The sequence below is a fragment of the Callorhinchus milii genome, unplaced genomic scaffold, assembly GCF_018977255.1.
Source record: "Callorhinchus milii isolate IMCB2004 unplaced genomic scaffold, IMCB_Cmil_1.0 Scaffold31, whole genome shotgun sequence".
Taxonomy (NCBI): Eukaryota; Metazoa; Chordata; class Chondrichthyes; order Chimaeriformes; family Callorhinchidae; genus Callorhinchus; species Callorhinchus milii.
The window spans coordinates 2,167,096-2,181,744 of record NW_024704772.1 but is presented as its reverse complement, the minus strand read 5'-3'; the positions used below and the strand labels follow the sequence as shown (position 1 = coordinate 2,181,744).

Below are 14,649 nucleotides of genomic sequence, written 5' to 3'. Positions count from 1 at the left end.
CGTCCCACTTCCCCACCCTCTTCCCGTATCCGTTGGAAGTGTTTCCCTTTCAAGTACCTATCCAATTCCCTCTTAAAGTTGTTATTAAATCCGCTCCCGCAAACCCTTGCGTTCCAGATGAAGAAGGCCTTTTGGCCAACTTAACCTCATCCTTCCATCAAGCCGTTACTTAACTGAGCCTCTGATTACCAGCCTGGCTTCCTCCTATCACCTTACCAGCCGTCAATTCCTCCCCGTGTGTAAAGAAATACTTCCTGGTGCCTCTCCTCAACTTTCCCTTCGCATCCCTGAACCTTCGTCCTCTTGTCCTGCGCTACCTTGAAAGTTTCGGCCCCTCTCTGAGGTCCCCCTTTCTGGCAGTAAATGGACAACATTCCTGGCTCCTATCTCCATCCTCTCCCGATAGTGAGCACTCTATTTAAATGGCTCGCAAAGCAAATGTGGGGAAAATAATAATAATAATAATAATAATAATAATCCTCGCATTTGATACAGCGCCTTATCACGTCTTCGAGGCGTTTCAAAGCGCTTCACGGGATACACTGTCGAGTGCAGTGACTGTGTGTCTTGTGGGCGAAATACAATGTAAATATCCTTCCGTTTGATATGGGGCTTTACCGCATCGTCGAGACGTCTCAAAAGTGCTTCGCAGTGTACTGTAAAGTGGAGTGACTGTGTGCGGGCGACATATAATAATATAATAATTCTTGCATCTGACACAGCGCCTACACCATTGATGCGTCTTTCTCAAAGCGCTTCACTGGGAATTAGTGACTACGTACGCAAACACAGTAATGCCTGAGTACTTCTTCTCCTCCACCCCCTACCCCTTGGTGTGAATCAGCTCCTCCCCCCCCCCCCGCCCCCCCACCCCCCCCCCCACTCCTCCCTACTTCAAACGTTCAATCCTCTGAGCTTTCTGACGGGAAATGAAAATTATTCATCGCAGCAAAAAGCAAAATAATTCCAATTTACATGAGGTTGTCTTTGAAAGAAAGAGGCAGGCGATACTTCTCTCTCGCTCTCTCTCTCTCTCTCTCTCTCTCTCTCGCGCTCTCCTGGTGTGTTAAGCATTCAGTCCGCTCGAAGGTATAAACGAACGAATGGCTTTTCTTTAACGTGTTGCCTTCTACAGGAGAACTTCCACGTAGTTTGCTGGATATAGCCCGACCCTGCCTCCATCCAGGTATCCTTTACACCAGCCTTGTTCATCCTCGTCCTCTATCTTCGTCAGCTCCTGACCTGCGAAGGTTCGAACAAACGAAATCGAGCTTGGACTCTCTGCCGCCCGTATGTTAACCCGCCCTACACTCCGCACCCCCATCGCCCCGGTCCTCGCCGGGCTCCGCTGGGCTCCCCGTGCGCCGACCGGATCAATTTCACGATCCTCTCTCGCCCGTCCACAAGTCCCTTCACGCCCTGGCACCTCCCTACCTCTCCGACCCGCTTACACCCCCACTCCACTACCGACCGGCTCTGGCCTCCCGCTTGTCCCTCGTCCCCTCCGCTCCACCATCGGCGGCCACGCTTTCAGCCATTTACAGCCCGAAGCTTTGGAACTCTTTGGACCCCAAATCCCTCCGCCTCCCCCCCCTTCCTTCCCCTCTTAGATCACGACTGAAAACTTTCCTCTTCCACCTGTGCTTACGGTCACCTCTCTCCCTCCCTTCCTCCTTCCCCTCCACTCCACCGTCCCCGTGTAAAGAGCGCTGTGTAAATAAGTTACTGTTGATGAGTTTAACACCTGAGCCTGAATTACCGGAGGGGAGGGGGGGGGGGCGAGGGGGAAATCCCTGCTTATTTGGGGGGTGGGGGGGTGGTTTAGTCGGGCTATCCGTGTCCTGAATCGAGCTCGTGTGAAGCTGTGACGTTACCTGTTTTGAAACTGAGCTCATCCGGTTCCTGGCTGGAGTAATCATACAGAGCCCGCACCCTCACTCCGGGGATGTCAGCGGCGTTCTCGCCGGGGCGGTGCCCTTTGCTCACGCTGGGGAAATAATAATAATAATAATAAGAACAGTAATTAACCGGCAATGACCCCCCTGCATTTGGTACAGCACCTTATCACGTCTCGAGGGACTTCTCAAAAGGGCTTCGCGGTGTCCTGAATTGACTGTATTTGTATAATTTGCGGGCGAAACGGGGCAGCAATTGCGCACGGCAGCGTTTTCCCCCACCCCCCCCCAAAAAAAGCAGCCCCTTACGTACTGCCAGGTGCGTGGAGCAAGGAAACTTGCCTAAGGTCTCGCCCCGACCCATCCTGTCCGAGAATCGAACCCGCGTCCCCTCGCTCGCGAGAGGCGAGCGCTCTTTTCAACCCGAATCCTTGTTTTTTGTAGGATCCTGCGGGCGTGTAATCGCTTCAGGACCCCTCGCCCGCGGGAGCAAAACCCCCGCGAAGCGCCCCGCGGCTGTCCTCCCCGCAGGACGAAAGGCGCCGTATCAAGGGCCGGGATGGCGATGGTGTGAGTCACTCGCCGGGAGCCCAGCCATCGCGATCGGAGCTTGTGTTGGAATGTTTTTCAGGCAATTCCTGTGCTGGGTGGAACCTGAGCTGGCGGTGGGGGAGAGGGAGAGGGGAGGAGTGGCGGGAGGTTGAGGGGGGGGGCTGCGGGAGAGCGTGTCGGAGCCAGTGACAGCTGTGTTATTGGGCTGCGAGTTGGGGGGTGGGGGAGGACTGGAGGCATCAGTTACAGCTCGTGTTGATGAGTGTTTACTGGCGGAGGCGGCTGGTGTTGTGCCCTCCACTTGTCAGTCAACTCTCCAGTGCAACGCTGGGGGAGTGGGGGCCCGGGGGGCCGTGGGGGGGTGGGGTGCGGGGGCTGTGTTGCCCGCGACTCCCATCGGTCAGTCACTACACTTCACGGTAAAACCTGCGAAGCGCTCTGAGCCGTGCTCCTAGACGTGAGAGGCGCTGTTTCGAATGTAAAGATTATTATTATTATTCTTGCGTGACCTCTCTGTGGCAGAACTGTGCCCCCAACCTCCTCCCCTACCCCCTACCCCCCACTCTACCACCTCCCCGATTTCCCCCCACCCCCACCCCCAGCTCAGGTCCAAATCCCGGGTCCAGCTCCTTGGGACATCCTCCCTCCGTAAAAGGCGCCGTGCGCAACGTCATCTGCCGCGGGTTTTAACGCCAAACGTTTTACCTTAAGCTTTGAAGAACCACTTTGTCTCCGCCTTTTTTCCCCGGCTTCTTTTTCCCCGTGATTTTCTCTCTGTCCGGGCTCCATTCCTGCGAGCGACGAAGAGCGGGGAACAGAACGTAACCGCGTCGACTTCGGGCGCGACGTGAGAATGGGGCAGGACGGGGGGGGTGGGGCAAAGCGGAGGGGTAGCGGGAGAGTGGCCCAGAGTTTCGGGCGGGGGGGGGGGGGGGGGGGGGACGAGCGGAGGTAGTGGGGTGGGGTGCAAATGTCATCTGTTGTTGTTGTTTGCTGGCATTTGATGTCCAACGGATACCACAAGCTGACGTTAGGTTATAAATAACCTTTACAGTTTAGTTTGATACGTAAGGGCAGGACGGGAGTGAGTGGGGGGGGGGGAGGAGGAGGGGGGTGTACCCCGAAACTCACCTCAAACTGTGGCCAGTTCATAGGCATCCCAGGCCCCTGTGTGTTCCTCCACCACCTCAGGTCGTTCTGATCGTTCACCGCTAGAATCGTCTGGTGCAGGTCCTGGAATATAGTACGGAAACTGCGGAGGGTGGGGGGGGGAGAGGGGTGCGGAGTGGGGGGGTGGGAGAGGGGAATTGGGTAACACAAATGTGACACGCGACGCGGAGCCCTGTTGGCTTAGTGGTTAGCGCGCAAACAAGCGAGAGGACCCGGGGTTCGACTCGGGTTACACTTGACATTGTTTCTCAGGCGTCTCGTGTGACAACCTCAGTCTGGCACACGGAGCTCGAGGTTGACAATGGTTCTATTCTACCCGCGGTGCGGAGTCCCTGGAGCTCAGAGCGTCAGAGCTCCCGCCTCGCAAGCGAGAGGACCCGGGTTCGATTCCTGGGCGAAACGTTGGGCGAAACGTTGTTGGCCGCAGTGTATCCCGCGAAGCGCTTTGAGACGTCTCAACGATGCGATTAGGCGCTGTGTCTGATGGAAGTGTTATTGTGTTGTTGGGGAAGAGGGGAAGGGGAAGGGGGAGAGGGTGGGGCGAGGTAGGAGCGGGAGGTAGAGGTGGGTGTGAGGCTGTGAGGTGGTGGGGTGGGTACCTCTCATTGTTGGTGACGTCGAGGTGTCTGTGGAAAGACAGGAAGATCTGCTTGAGGAAGCTGATGCGACGCTGCTCCAGTTGCTGACTCTGGTCGAACACGGTCTCCATCTCCTCCATGTACTTGGCGTTGTATTTGTTCAGGTCCTCGGTGGTCTTCTCGTAACGTTGCTTAACCTGCAGCCGGGGAGGGCGAGGGGTGGGGGAGGGAGAGAGAGGGCGAGGGAGGGGAGAGGGATAGGGAGGTGAGAGAGGGAAGAGGGGAGAGGAGGTGAGAGAGAGGGGGGAGAGGGATAGGGCGGTGGGAGAGGGATAGGGTGGTAAGAGAGGGGAGAGGGAGGGAGAGAATGTGAGTGGGAAGAGAGAGGGAATGGGAATCCTGCACGACCTATTTATAATAATCTTTGCATTTGATACGGCGTCTTATCACGTCTTCGAGACGTCTCATGATATACCGTAAAGTGAACTGACTATGTTTTGTGGGACAAGTCGCGGAATCCTACAGCACAGAAGGAGGCCATTCGGCCCATCTCTCTTTGAGAGAGCCACCAACTAATCTCCCCCCCCCCTCCCCCCCCCGTCTCCCACCCCGCTCTTACCCTCGCATAGCCTTTCCTTTTGAGTTACCTGTCCAATTCCCTTTACTTATCCCATCAGGTACGTACCTGGCTCGTCGTCAGACTCCTCCAGCCTGAAACACTCCGGGTCGCAACCCGGGGTAAACGGGGCGATCTAAATAAATGCAAGTTGTTGTTGTTGTACCCGTTTAAGTACCTCTCCAATGCCCTGTACCTATCCTAACCGGTACCCGCTCCAATAACAACAACCCTTGCATTTGATACAGCGCCTCATCAAGTCTCCGAGACGTCTCAAAACGCCTCACAGCGTAGACTATAAAGTGGAGTGACTGTGTGTTTTGTGGGTGAAGCTATTGTAAGTCACCTCTCCTGAAGGCCTGACCTTCTCTACCTCCTGTTTGGTTTTCTCCCGAGCCGTCTGAAGCTTCTGCTGTTTGGAGGGGGACGAGGGCTGGTTCCCTTTGCTGTTGGTTTCCCGGATGATAGCCACTCGCTCCTTTTTCCGTGCGGTGTGGTACAGTTTCTTCATCTTTCCCACCTGGGCACGGACAGAAAAGGCAGAGAATAATTCTCACCGTCGGCACCATGAAGCTAACAATCCCCGCCCTCGACCCAGGACCTCATCGCGCTTTCGAGACGTCTCACGGCGCTTCACAGGCTGCCCCCCGCGAAGCGAATAATAATCCGATAGATGTTGATCGTGCAGCAGACCAGATATCACCATCAAGAACCAAACGGATCCCCAGCGTTAATCGATGTGGGAATCCCAAGCGATCGCAAGGTGAGGAACGAGGAACCAGAAAAGATCAGGAAAAATCTATCCAACTACAGGTCGAGTGGCAAAACCTGCCCTTGACACAGAGCCTCATCGAGAGGCTTCAAAGCGCTTCGCAGAATAGACTGCCAAGTGGAGGGACTGTGTATTTTGTGGGCGGAAACGCGGCGGCCGATCGCGTACAGCAGCGTCTCCCTCCCACCCCCCCCCCCCCCAACGCAAACCGTCGTGGGTTGAGTGACCAATTCCGTTGGAAATCTATCGCTCCACAAATTGATGGCGGCAGCGTAGAAGCAACGCAACCATCGAAGGAGGTTTATCAAACCTATTCCGAAATGGCTCGGGGCAACGCAGCTGGTGAACAAAATATCAAGCTCCTCCGGAAGGGAAGCTATCTGAGGAAGCTCAGACACGCAGAAGAAAAGTTACATCCATGCGCATCGCAGTGTGGCAGTGTTATGTGATCTGGATAACCGTCACTAGAAAAAAAAAACACTTAGAGACAAATGAGTGATTTAAATCCATCGCAATAATAATAATTATTATTATTGTACCGTACCTTACGATTGCCACAGCGGATTTCACGTCGCGAGGATTTCTCGCAACGCTTTTACCGTACGTATGTATATATATATATTATATTCCTCGCTATTTTATATCGCGTCGTTGGGCGGTCTCGAAGCGCTTCGCAGAACGTCCTGCAAAGTGCAGTGACTGTGTGTGTTGTGCCCGCGGCCAGGTGTAGCGGCTGTGACGGACCTTGTTGAGTTTCTTGGTCCAGGGTTTCTGCGCCTTGCGGAAGCCCTCGTTCACCTCCCGTGTCTCCTTGAAGCCCCCGAAGAACTTCTTGTGGTAGGTCTCCTTCTGCCAGCCCCGGATCCTCTCGGCGTCCTCGCTCACCAGCGACCTCTGCATCTCCACGTGCAGCTCGCTCAGCCTGTCCGCCGACGTCAGGAAGGCGTGCCAGGCCTTCAGCAGCGTGCCGTACATCGGACCTGCGGTGAGGAGGAGGAGGAGGGGGGGGTGGGGGCACGTACGCACACATGAACGCTCGCGCTCGTGTACACAGCCCCACAAGTCACCCGAACCTCAGATGGTCGCCCGTCCCCAATGGCCAAGCTACGTGTGGGGTTTTTAGCTGGTTAGACCCAACCAGCGCCCCCCCCATCCCCCCACCACCCCACCCCTCAAGCCCTGGCTCTTACCAACCTGCGCCTAGTTGGGGGGGGGGTGTGGGGTGGGGTGTGTGTGAGGAGATGGTAGTGGGAACCTGACCGAAGGCCACCACTCACTTGCTTCCACCAATGGCTTCCACTTGCGTGACCAGGCTGAGATCTGCGAGGCGTACTGCCGCTCGATCTTGGCTCTCTCCTTGAAGCAGGCGATGATGTCGTTGCAGACTTTGTAGCCCTCGTCCGTGCGTTTCGATGTGCTCTTGTAGTTACCTGGCTGGGGAGAGCAAGGCACGTGCGTTTGATAACCATCATCATCATCATCATCATCATCCTTGCATTTGATGCCTTTGGATCGTCTCAAAGCGCTTCGCAGAATGTGCCGTAAAGTAGGATTTACTGTATATTTTGTGGACGAAACGCGGCAGCCAATTGCGCACAGCAGTGCGGAGCGAGCAAGTCATTCTAATTATTATTTATTATGTCTTTATTGAAGGCATTATTACCCCCCACTCCCCACCGCCCGCCCCGACTTAATCAACTTAATAACTGGGTTCCTGCTGACTGCTGGTAAACAGGTGTGTGAGTGTGAGTGTGTGTGAGTGCGGAGTAAGGAAACTTGCCTAAGGTTTTGCTTTGACCCGTCCGGGAATCGAACCCGGGTCCTCTCGAGGGCTCTAACCCCTGAGCTACAGGGACTCACCATCCAGAAGCTGTTATTAGTTGCCTCCACTCCCGGCCCCTCGGAGTACTGTACAGACATGATGTCGGTGTCCTCGTGCCCTCTCCGTCTCTCTCTCTCTGTTCTCTCCTTGTTCGGGAATAGAAAACCGTGTGAGTAGTGGCCGAGTGTTAACAGGTCACTGGGAACTTCAACAAGAACACCCCCCCCCCTCTGCCCCCCCAACCCACATGTACATCGGGGACCGGTACCCTGGGGAGACCGTTCTGGAGGGGATGTGGTGATGGTTGGTTTAGGTCAGGAGAGAATAGGGAGGTTAGTGTTGGAGAGTAGGAGATGGGGAAAGGGAGGGAGGAGAGATTGAGGCAACAGAGAGAGGGGGAGGGAGGTGGGGGTTGGGGGGGGGCGAGAGGAAGGGGGTGAACAAGATAACGGAGAGAGAGAGAGGGGGAGGGAGGAGAAGAAGCCATTGCCCACCAAATCGTGTTGGATCCCGGTTACAATTCTCACCGTCAAACCTTAAGCTCGGCTGCTCTGCGACTTGGCCCCATTGAACTTCGGGGCGGAATTTCCGATGAGTATTTCCAGCCTTGGGGAATCTAACAGGAACATACAACCCCTCCCCTCCCATCCCCTCCCCTCCCCGCCCCGCAACGAGCTGCCGGGTATGTTGTGTGTTCAGCAAATGGGACACAAATAGCTCGTTCTCTCCTTTCACTGCCCTTACCCGAGGCCGAGCCCCGCGACCATCGAACATCAGACCCCCCCCCCCCAACCCAGTCGGAAAGGTTGTGGGTTTGAGCCCCGCATCGGGGACTTTGAGCTCACATTTTACCCTGACGCTTGTTCGGGAAAAGGAAGACTGTCCAACTTCGGGCGAGACGTGAAACCTCACTCCTAGTCAAGTGGACGTTAAAGATAATAATAATAATAATAATAATCCTTGTGTTTGATGTCACGGCGTTGAGACGTCTCAAAGGGCTCCACAGGACACACTGTAAAGTGGAGTGAAACGCGCACAGCAGCGTCCCACAAGCAGTCGTGGATTGAACGGTCATTTTTTTTTTTGAAGAGGTTATTACCCCCGAGAAAGCGACTGGGTTCCTACTTACTGCGGGGTAATCGGAGGCGAGTGTGTGCGTGTGTGCTCGCGCGTGGAGTAAGGAAACTTGCCGAAGGTTTTGCGCTGCTCGGGAATCAAACCCGGGTCCTCTCGCTGAGCTACAGGGCCGTTCACACAGGTTGGCGACTCATAGACAGAGCAATAGGGAAGTTTAATAGACCCACACACACACCCAGAGGTGATGGAAGAGGTGTTCGGGCGGGTGTGTCGAAAGGGCAAGTGCGGTGGGACGATTAGAAGGTCCGCTGAGATCCAATAAGTCGATGGAACTGGCTGGGTGGGGGGGCTGAATGGCCTCCTCCTGTGCCTGTGTTAGCGACGGCCTGTCTCTGTGTCAGTCAGGAGCTGCCCCTCCCTGACGCAGGGAGGTCTGGTCGCACACCGGCGTGAGATTCAGCGTCTCTCATCAGTATTCAGACCATTTGCCTCTCCCTGGGGTGATCGTTGGACGGGGAGGCTCGGCCTGCAATTGGATAGGGGAATTGGATAGGTCTATCAAAGGAAAAATGTTCAGGGCTATGGGGTAAGAGCTGGGGCAAGGGGGACAAGTTGGATAGCCCTTCAAAGAGCCATCACAGGCACGATGAGCCCAATGGCCGCCTCCTGCGCCGTCGGAGTCTTATTATTATTATTATAATAATAATCCTCGCATTTGTCACAGCGCCTTATCACGTCTTCGAGGCGTCTCAAAGCGCTTCGCAGGGTACGCGGTAAAGCGCCAGCGACTGTGTATTTTGTGGGCGAAACGCGGCAGCCCCGTTGGCGCCCAGCGACGTCCCCCACAAACGGCCGTGGAACGAGTGATTAATCTCGGGAAGGCCACCCGCCAATCGACTAACAACCGGGTTCCTACCTACTGCTAAGTAAACAGAGGCGTGTGCGTGTGTGCGCGCGTGGGCGGGCGTGTGTGTGTGTGTGGAGTTAAGGAAACCCCACCCCACCCCACCCACCCCCACCCCCAGCGACACACTGTGACACGGAGTCGACTGAGCCAGCCCGACCCGCGCACACGCAGACCCATCACACATAACCGCACAGAGCTCAGATACTAACGGATCGAGAGTTGTAACTAAACGCAGCAGCTGTTACATTGCTTCCCCCCACCCTCCACCCCCCCCACCCCCCCCCCCGCACCCGTGATATCGCGTGTTGAGCTGTGAGAGGTTGGCTCGGACTGGTCTGTACAGAATCCAGCAGTGCCTGCCCGGAATCTCTCCTTACACTGTTATCGGGAAGATATTCCTGGTATCTCCATCACAGCCGACTAAATTTATCCTGCCAATTTATAGTGTCTGCGTGTGTTGTAGTCTCTGCCCGGGCCGGGCTGGGCCGGGCTGGGCTGGGCGCAGCGTGACTCAAGACCGAAGTATTACGTGACTCATTGAAGAGCCCCGGCCCCTCTCTGGCAATCTGGAGAGTAACCCCTCGAGCCAAAGCCCCAACGGGTTCCTACCTACTGCTAAGTAAACAGAGGCGTGTGCGCGTGGGCGTGTGCGTGTGCGTGTTGCGTGCGTGGTGTTAAGGAAACTTGCCCAGCGTTTGGCCCTGCCCGGGAATGGGACCCAGGTCCTCTCGCTTGTCCTACCCGCGAGGATACGGGTCTCCCGCAACGGTGACCTGCTGGACAAGCAGCGGGAGGGCTTCAGCAGTTACCCCCAACGCACACTCTGCCACCCCCCCACCCACCCACCCCCAGACCCACCCACCCCCAGCCCCAGCACCCTCCCACCCACCCAAGCCTTGGCTCGCACCAACCTGCACCTAATACTTTCCAGGATTAGTCCCTCCGGGAGGATAGAGAGAGAGAGAGAGAGTGCGAGTGTGTGCATTCCATTCCGACAATCTATCTATCTCTGGGATTTCCACTTGTAGGTCTTTGCCCGACTCGACAAGGACAAGCAGAGAAAGGGTGGGGGTGGGGGTGGGGGGGGGACGACAGACAAAAGAAAATATTAGAGGACGGAAGATGGTGAGATCACCGAGGTGTTGCTGGTGCGAACGAAAGAAGGCGATAATAATAATAATTACTCGTTGCTAATCGCTGTTACGTTTCGCCCACAAAATGTGCCGTCTTTGCGGTACATCACGAGAGTCGTGGAATTATACGGTGCGGGAGGAGGCCATTCGGCCCATCGTGTCTGGCCCAGCTCTTCGAAAACAGCCGTCCAAATCAATCCCACTCCCCCGCGCTCTCTCTCTCTCTCTCTCTCTCTCTCTCTCTCTCCCCCCCCCCCCCCCCCCATAGCCCCGCAAACCTGTCCTCCCCAACGAGGACAACCTTGCAGCCCGTGGAGCGCTTTGAGGCGTCTCGAAGACGTCTGGTGACTGCGGAGCCGGGATTTTGCATCGCTCTGCGACCGCAACTGGTGCACGTCCGCCTCTCCATGTGTTCCTCGTTACCCTGGTTTGCACTTTACGGGGACCCAGTTAACAGGGTTTGGAAACTCTTTCTGAGTGAAAACAGCTGTCGGAATACCGCAGGAAGGCGTCCAGAGGCTGAGAGAGAGCGGGGAGGGGAGAGGGGAGGGGATCAGGTTACCCGGGAGAGAGAGAGAGCACCGCTGTCCTTCGGGTGAGATGACGTTAAAGATCTCCCCTCGACGCTGTTGGAAAAGAGAAGGGACTCTCTCTCTCTCCCGGTATCCTGGCAGACAATCCCCCCCCCCCCGACACCCCCCCGGGGACTCACTCACTCCACGATGGCTGTGCGCGTGGGACGTGGCTGTACGTAAATTGGCCGCGTCCGTCAAGCCCCGCGCAGTCACTACGGTGCCCTTTGCGGTGGAAAACCCCGCGCGGGCGCCGCGGGACGCCTCGACGGCGCGATAAGGAGCCGCGGCGAGGGCGAGGGCGAGGAGAATTCCTTGGTTGAATGCATTCCTTGGATGCATTCGACACGGCGCCTGATCGCGCCCGCCAGGCGTCCCACAGCGCTTCGCTGGGATTGCGCTGCAAAGTGTGGGTGGAGTGACTGTGTGCTTTTGTAGGTTTGAACGTGGCAGTCAGTTGTGCAACCGCTGAGCTCCTGTCGTGAGATTAATGCCCTTTTTTTTCCCTGCGACGTACGCAGCCTTCAGTGGGTTAACTTAACTCCCAAACCGACTGCTATTGCCAATGAAAGCTTCCGTCTCAGCCAGAAAGCTCTCAGTGGAGTCTTTCCCCACCGCCCTCCCCTCCCCCTCGCGCCACCCCCGCCCCCCCCCGCCCCGCCCGCCCGCCCTTCACAGCTACTAACCATTGCATTCCCAGATGGGCAGACTCCACGCTCACTGTCAAACCAAATTATAGATTTCACAGACCTCTCCGAGTAAATTGCAGCTTCCAAAAAAGCGCTCTCCGCGTCCAAAATAGATGCTGCCGGTCGCCCCGTTGCAGTCTCCCCCACCCCAATCCCCCCCCCCCGACCCCCACCCGACCGACCCTCAGCCTCGCCCACCGATCAGCCGTCTCCCATTGCCTCTCCCGCGGATTAGATTGAAACCGGGCAAGGAAGGGGAGCATTCAGCCCACCCGGCCTGTTCTCAAGCGTTTGCCGGAGGGCGGCCGCTCGTTTTTAATCCCGGTTTTTCCCGCCCGTTTCGGGTGCTTTTGCCGTCCTCCCGACCGCCTTTCAGCATAACAATAATCCCAATTAATAACCCTCGCGTTTGATAGAGTGGTCGAGGCGTCCCAAAGCGCTTCACGAAATATGCTGTGAAGTGTAGCGACCGTGTATTTCGTGGGTGAACCGCGGCAGCCGACGGCGCACAGCAGCGTCCCCCCCCCCCGTCCCCCCCACACAGCCAAGTCGTTGATTGAAGTGACCCAATTATTATTGTCGTTCGTTTTATTTGGAGGGGTTATCAACCCCCTCGGAAAGCGATCCTACGCTTTCCGAGGGGGTTGACGGGGGTTGATGGGGGTCGAGGGGGTTTCGCTTACGAAACAGATGCGAGTGGAGTGACGAAACGTTGCCCTGACCGGGAATCGAACCCGGGTCTGTCTCTGCGCGAGGCCATTCCGGCGAACGTTCTAACCACGGTCCTCCGGGACCCCATTTGGGTGTTCAAGGTGGAGGTGGATGGGTGTTCGTTAGGTCGGGGTATTAAGGGATATGGGGCAAAGGCGGGCAACTGGAATTGAGGGACACATCAGCCATAAGATGGCGGAACAGCCATGAGCGGCTGACTAGCCTATTCCTGTTTGTATTAGCCCAAACCCTGAGCTGCCTCTTCGACCTCTCCTATGGCCACCTCCCCCTTCTCCCGGTCACCCAACGCTCCCCCCGTGAGCGGCGCCGTTATCAACGCAATTCGTCGTGGGTTAATGTGTATTTATATAATACAATATAATATTGTATTTCCCCATTCGCCCTTAACGCCGCCTCCACATTACCCGAGTCTCTGTCTATCTCTCTCTCTCTTAAACATACGTGTGTGTGTGCGTGTGCGTGTGTCAGCCTGGCTCAGTGCAAGCTCTCTCTCTCTCTCTCCCTCTCTCTCTCTCCTGGTGTCCCGGCCAACAATCCCCCCCAAAAAACGGGTCACTCACTCCGTGGCTGTTTGCGGGGCATTGCAATGGGCTTCCTGCCGCCTTTCGCCCGCAAAGTACACGGTCACCGCACTCTGCGCGGTGTATCCCGCGAAGCGCTCGGAGACGTCGCGGTCCGTCCGCCGCTGCCTCGAAGGATTACCGTACCGTGGCGGTCGTAGATCGCGCGCGGCGTTGGCGTTTCTCACTGAACAAATATCTTGTATAATAATGATAATAATAATAATAATAATCCAAGCACTCGTGTACATTCACTCGCTCCCTCCCTCCCAATCTCGGGGTTGGCTCGACTCCAGGTCTGGAAGTTCTTGACAAAGTCCTTGTAAGCTAATCGCACAGAGCCATTCGACAGGCAAAGGGGGGGTAGGGGGTAGAGGGAGGGGGGGTGCGGGTTTTGGTTTGCAAGCTCTTTAAGGTATATTTTTATCTCTGAAAGCTGACTCGCCTGATGATCGCAACTCGGCGGAGATAACAGAGACACACACAGACAGAGAGAGAGAGAGAGAGGGAGGGAGAGAGACACACACACACAGAGAGGGAGAGAGAGAGACACACACACACAGAGAGAGAGAGAGAGAGAGAGAGACACACACACAGAGGGAGAGAGAGAGAGTGAGACACACACAGAGAGAGAGAGAGACGCACACACAGAAAAAGACGGAGAGAGAGAGAGACACACACACACACACACACAGAGAGTATGAACAGAGACCGTGAGACTTTAGGACAGAAGAACCAAGTTCCCATCCAATTTGCCTTCCGCCAACCATTCCGCCGGTCGTTTGACCTGTCGTGTCCCAAACTATATATTGTAGGAAGAACGAGCGAGTAGTGAGAGAGTGAGAGAGAGAGTAAGAGGATTTAAAATAAGAATTGACTCTCTCTCTCTCTCTCTCTCTCTTTCCTCTCCCTACAGCTGTTCAGATTCACGGGGCAACTCCACGAGTAAAGGGATAGTTAACCCCCACGAAAAAAAATGTGATTAAAACTCACCGAATCTTCTCCTCCTCCTCCTCCTCCTCCTCCTCCGCCTCCTTCTGATCAATTCAGTGCCGCTTTCTTTCTGTTAAAAAGCTCCGGCTGTTTTTTTTTGGAGAGCGTTGAAGTGAGACCCCCCAAAAAAAAAAGTTTTGGGGGCTGGGGGGGGGGGGGGGTTTCTTTTTTTCTCGCCGGAGAGAGAGAACGAATCTCACTCACTCACTCCTCTCTCCTCTCCTCTCCTCTCCTCTCCTCTCTCTCTCTCTCCCACCCCACGTTCTCACGAGGTCTCTACTCTGTCCGAAATGTCGTCCGTCAGTCTGTGATCAGCTGTGTTCTCTCTCTCTCTCTCTCTCTCTCTCTCTCCCGATGCTTCTCGCTGACAGCTCCGCGGTGAGATCTGAACGCTTGTCCACACTGCTGCAGTGAGCATGTGCAGTCAGCAGAGGCAGGACTGGAAAATAAACGTCACCGTCGCTCTCTGCGGCTCCGTGTGGGTAATAATAATAATAATAATAATCATAATAATAATCCTGGCGTTGAGATATAGCGCTTTTCACGTCGGGAGGACGTCCCAAAGCGCTTCACAGAACACA

At 55.7% G+C, this 14,649-nt stretch overlaps 1 protein-coding gene across 2 annotated transcripts; it reads right to left on the bottom strand.

The window, feature by feature from the left end:
• Window positions 1-1,092: 1,092 nt before the first annotated feature.
• Window positions 1,093-14,206, bottom strand: si:ch211-51c14.1 (protein kinase C and casein kinase substrate in neurons protein 1). Of its 2 annotated transcripts, none has more exons than XM_042345139.1 (10): window positions 14,069-14,206; window positions 7,444-7,551; window positions 6,861-7,017; window positions 6,328-6,563; window positions 5,176-5,331; window positions 4,217-4,392; window positions 3,579-3,699; window positions 3,153-3,238; window positions 1,875-1,987; window positions 1,093-1,242 (listed from the first exon to the last, which is right to left on the bottom strand). In XM_042345139.1, the coding sequence occupies exons 2-10, from the start codon at window positions 7,501-7,503 to the stop codon at window positions 1,130-1,132; spliced, it is 1,218 nt and encodes a 405-aa protein (XP_042201073.1). In that variant the 5' UTR covers window positions 7,504-7,551; window positions 14,069-14,206; the 3' UTR covers window positions 1,093-1,129. The 2 variants fall into 2 exon arrangements, with proteins under 2 accessions (XP_042201073.1, XP_042201074.1); XM_042345140.1 differs by having other exon boundaries at window positions 5,185-5,331.
• Window positions 14,207-14,649: the final 443 nt, after the last annotated feature.

What these genes read in the sequence shown, in the direction of transcription:
- si:ch211-51c14.1 (XM_042345139.1), bottom strand. Translation starts at nt 7,503, where the DNA reads ATGTCTGTACAGTACTCCGAGGGGCCGGGAGTGGAGGCAACTAATAAC. An exon ending in CTAATAACAGCTTCTGGATG is followed by an intron (nt 7,018 to 7,443) that starts GTGAGTCCCTGT and finishes TGCTCTCCCCAG; the next exon opens with CCAGGTAACTACAAGAGCAC. An exon ending in TGAACTGGCCACAGTTTGAG is followed by an intron (nt 3,239 to 3,578) that starts GTGAGTTTCGGG and finishes CGTCGCTCGCAG; the next exon opens with GAATGGAGCCCGGACAGAGA.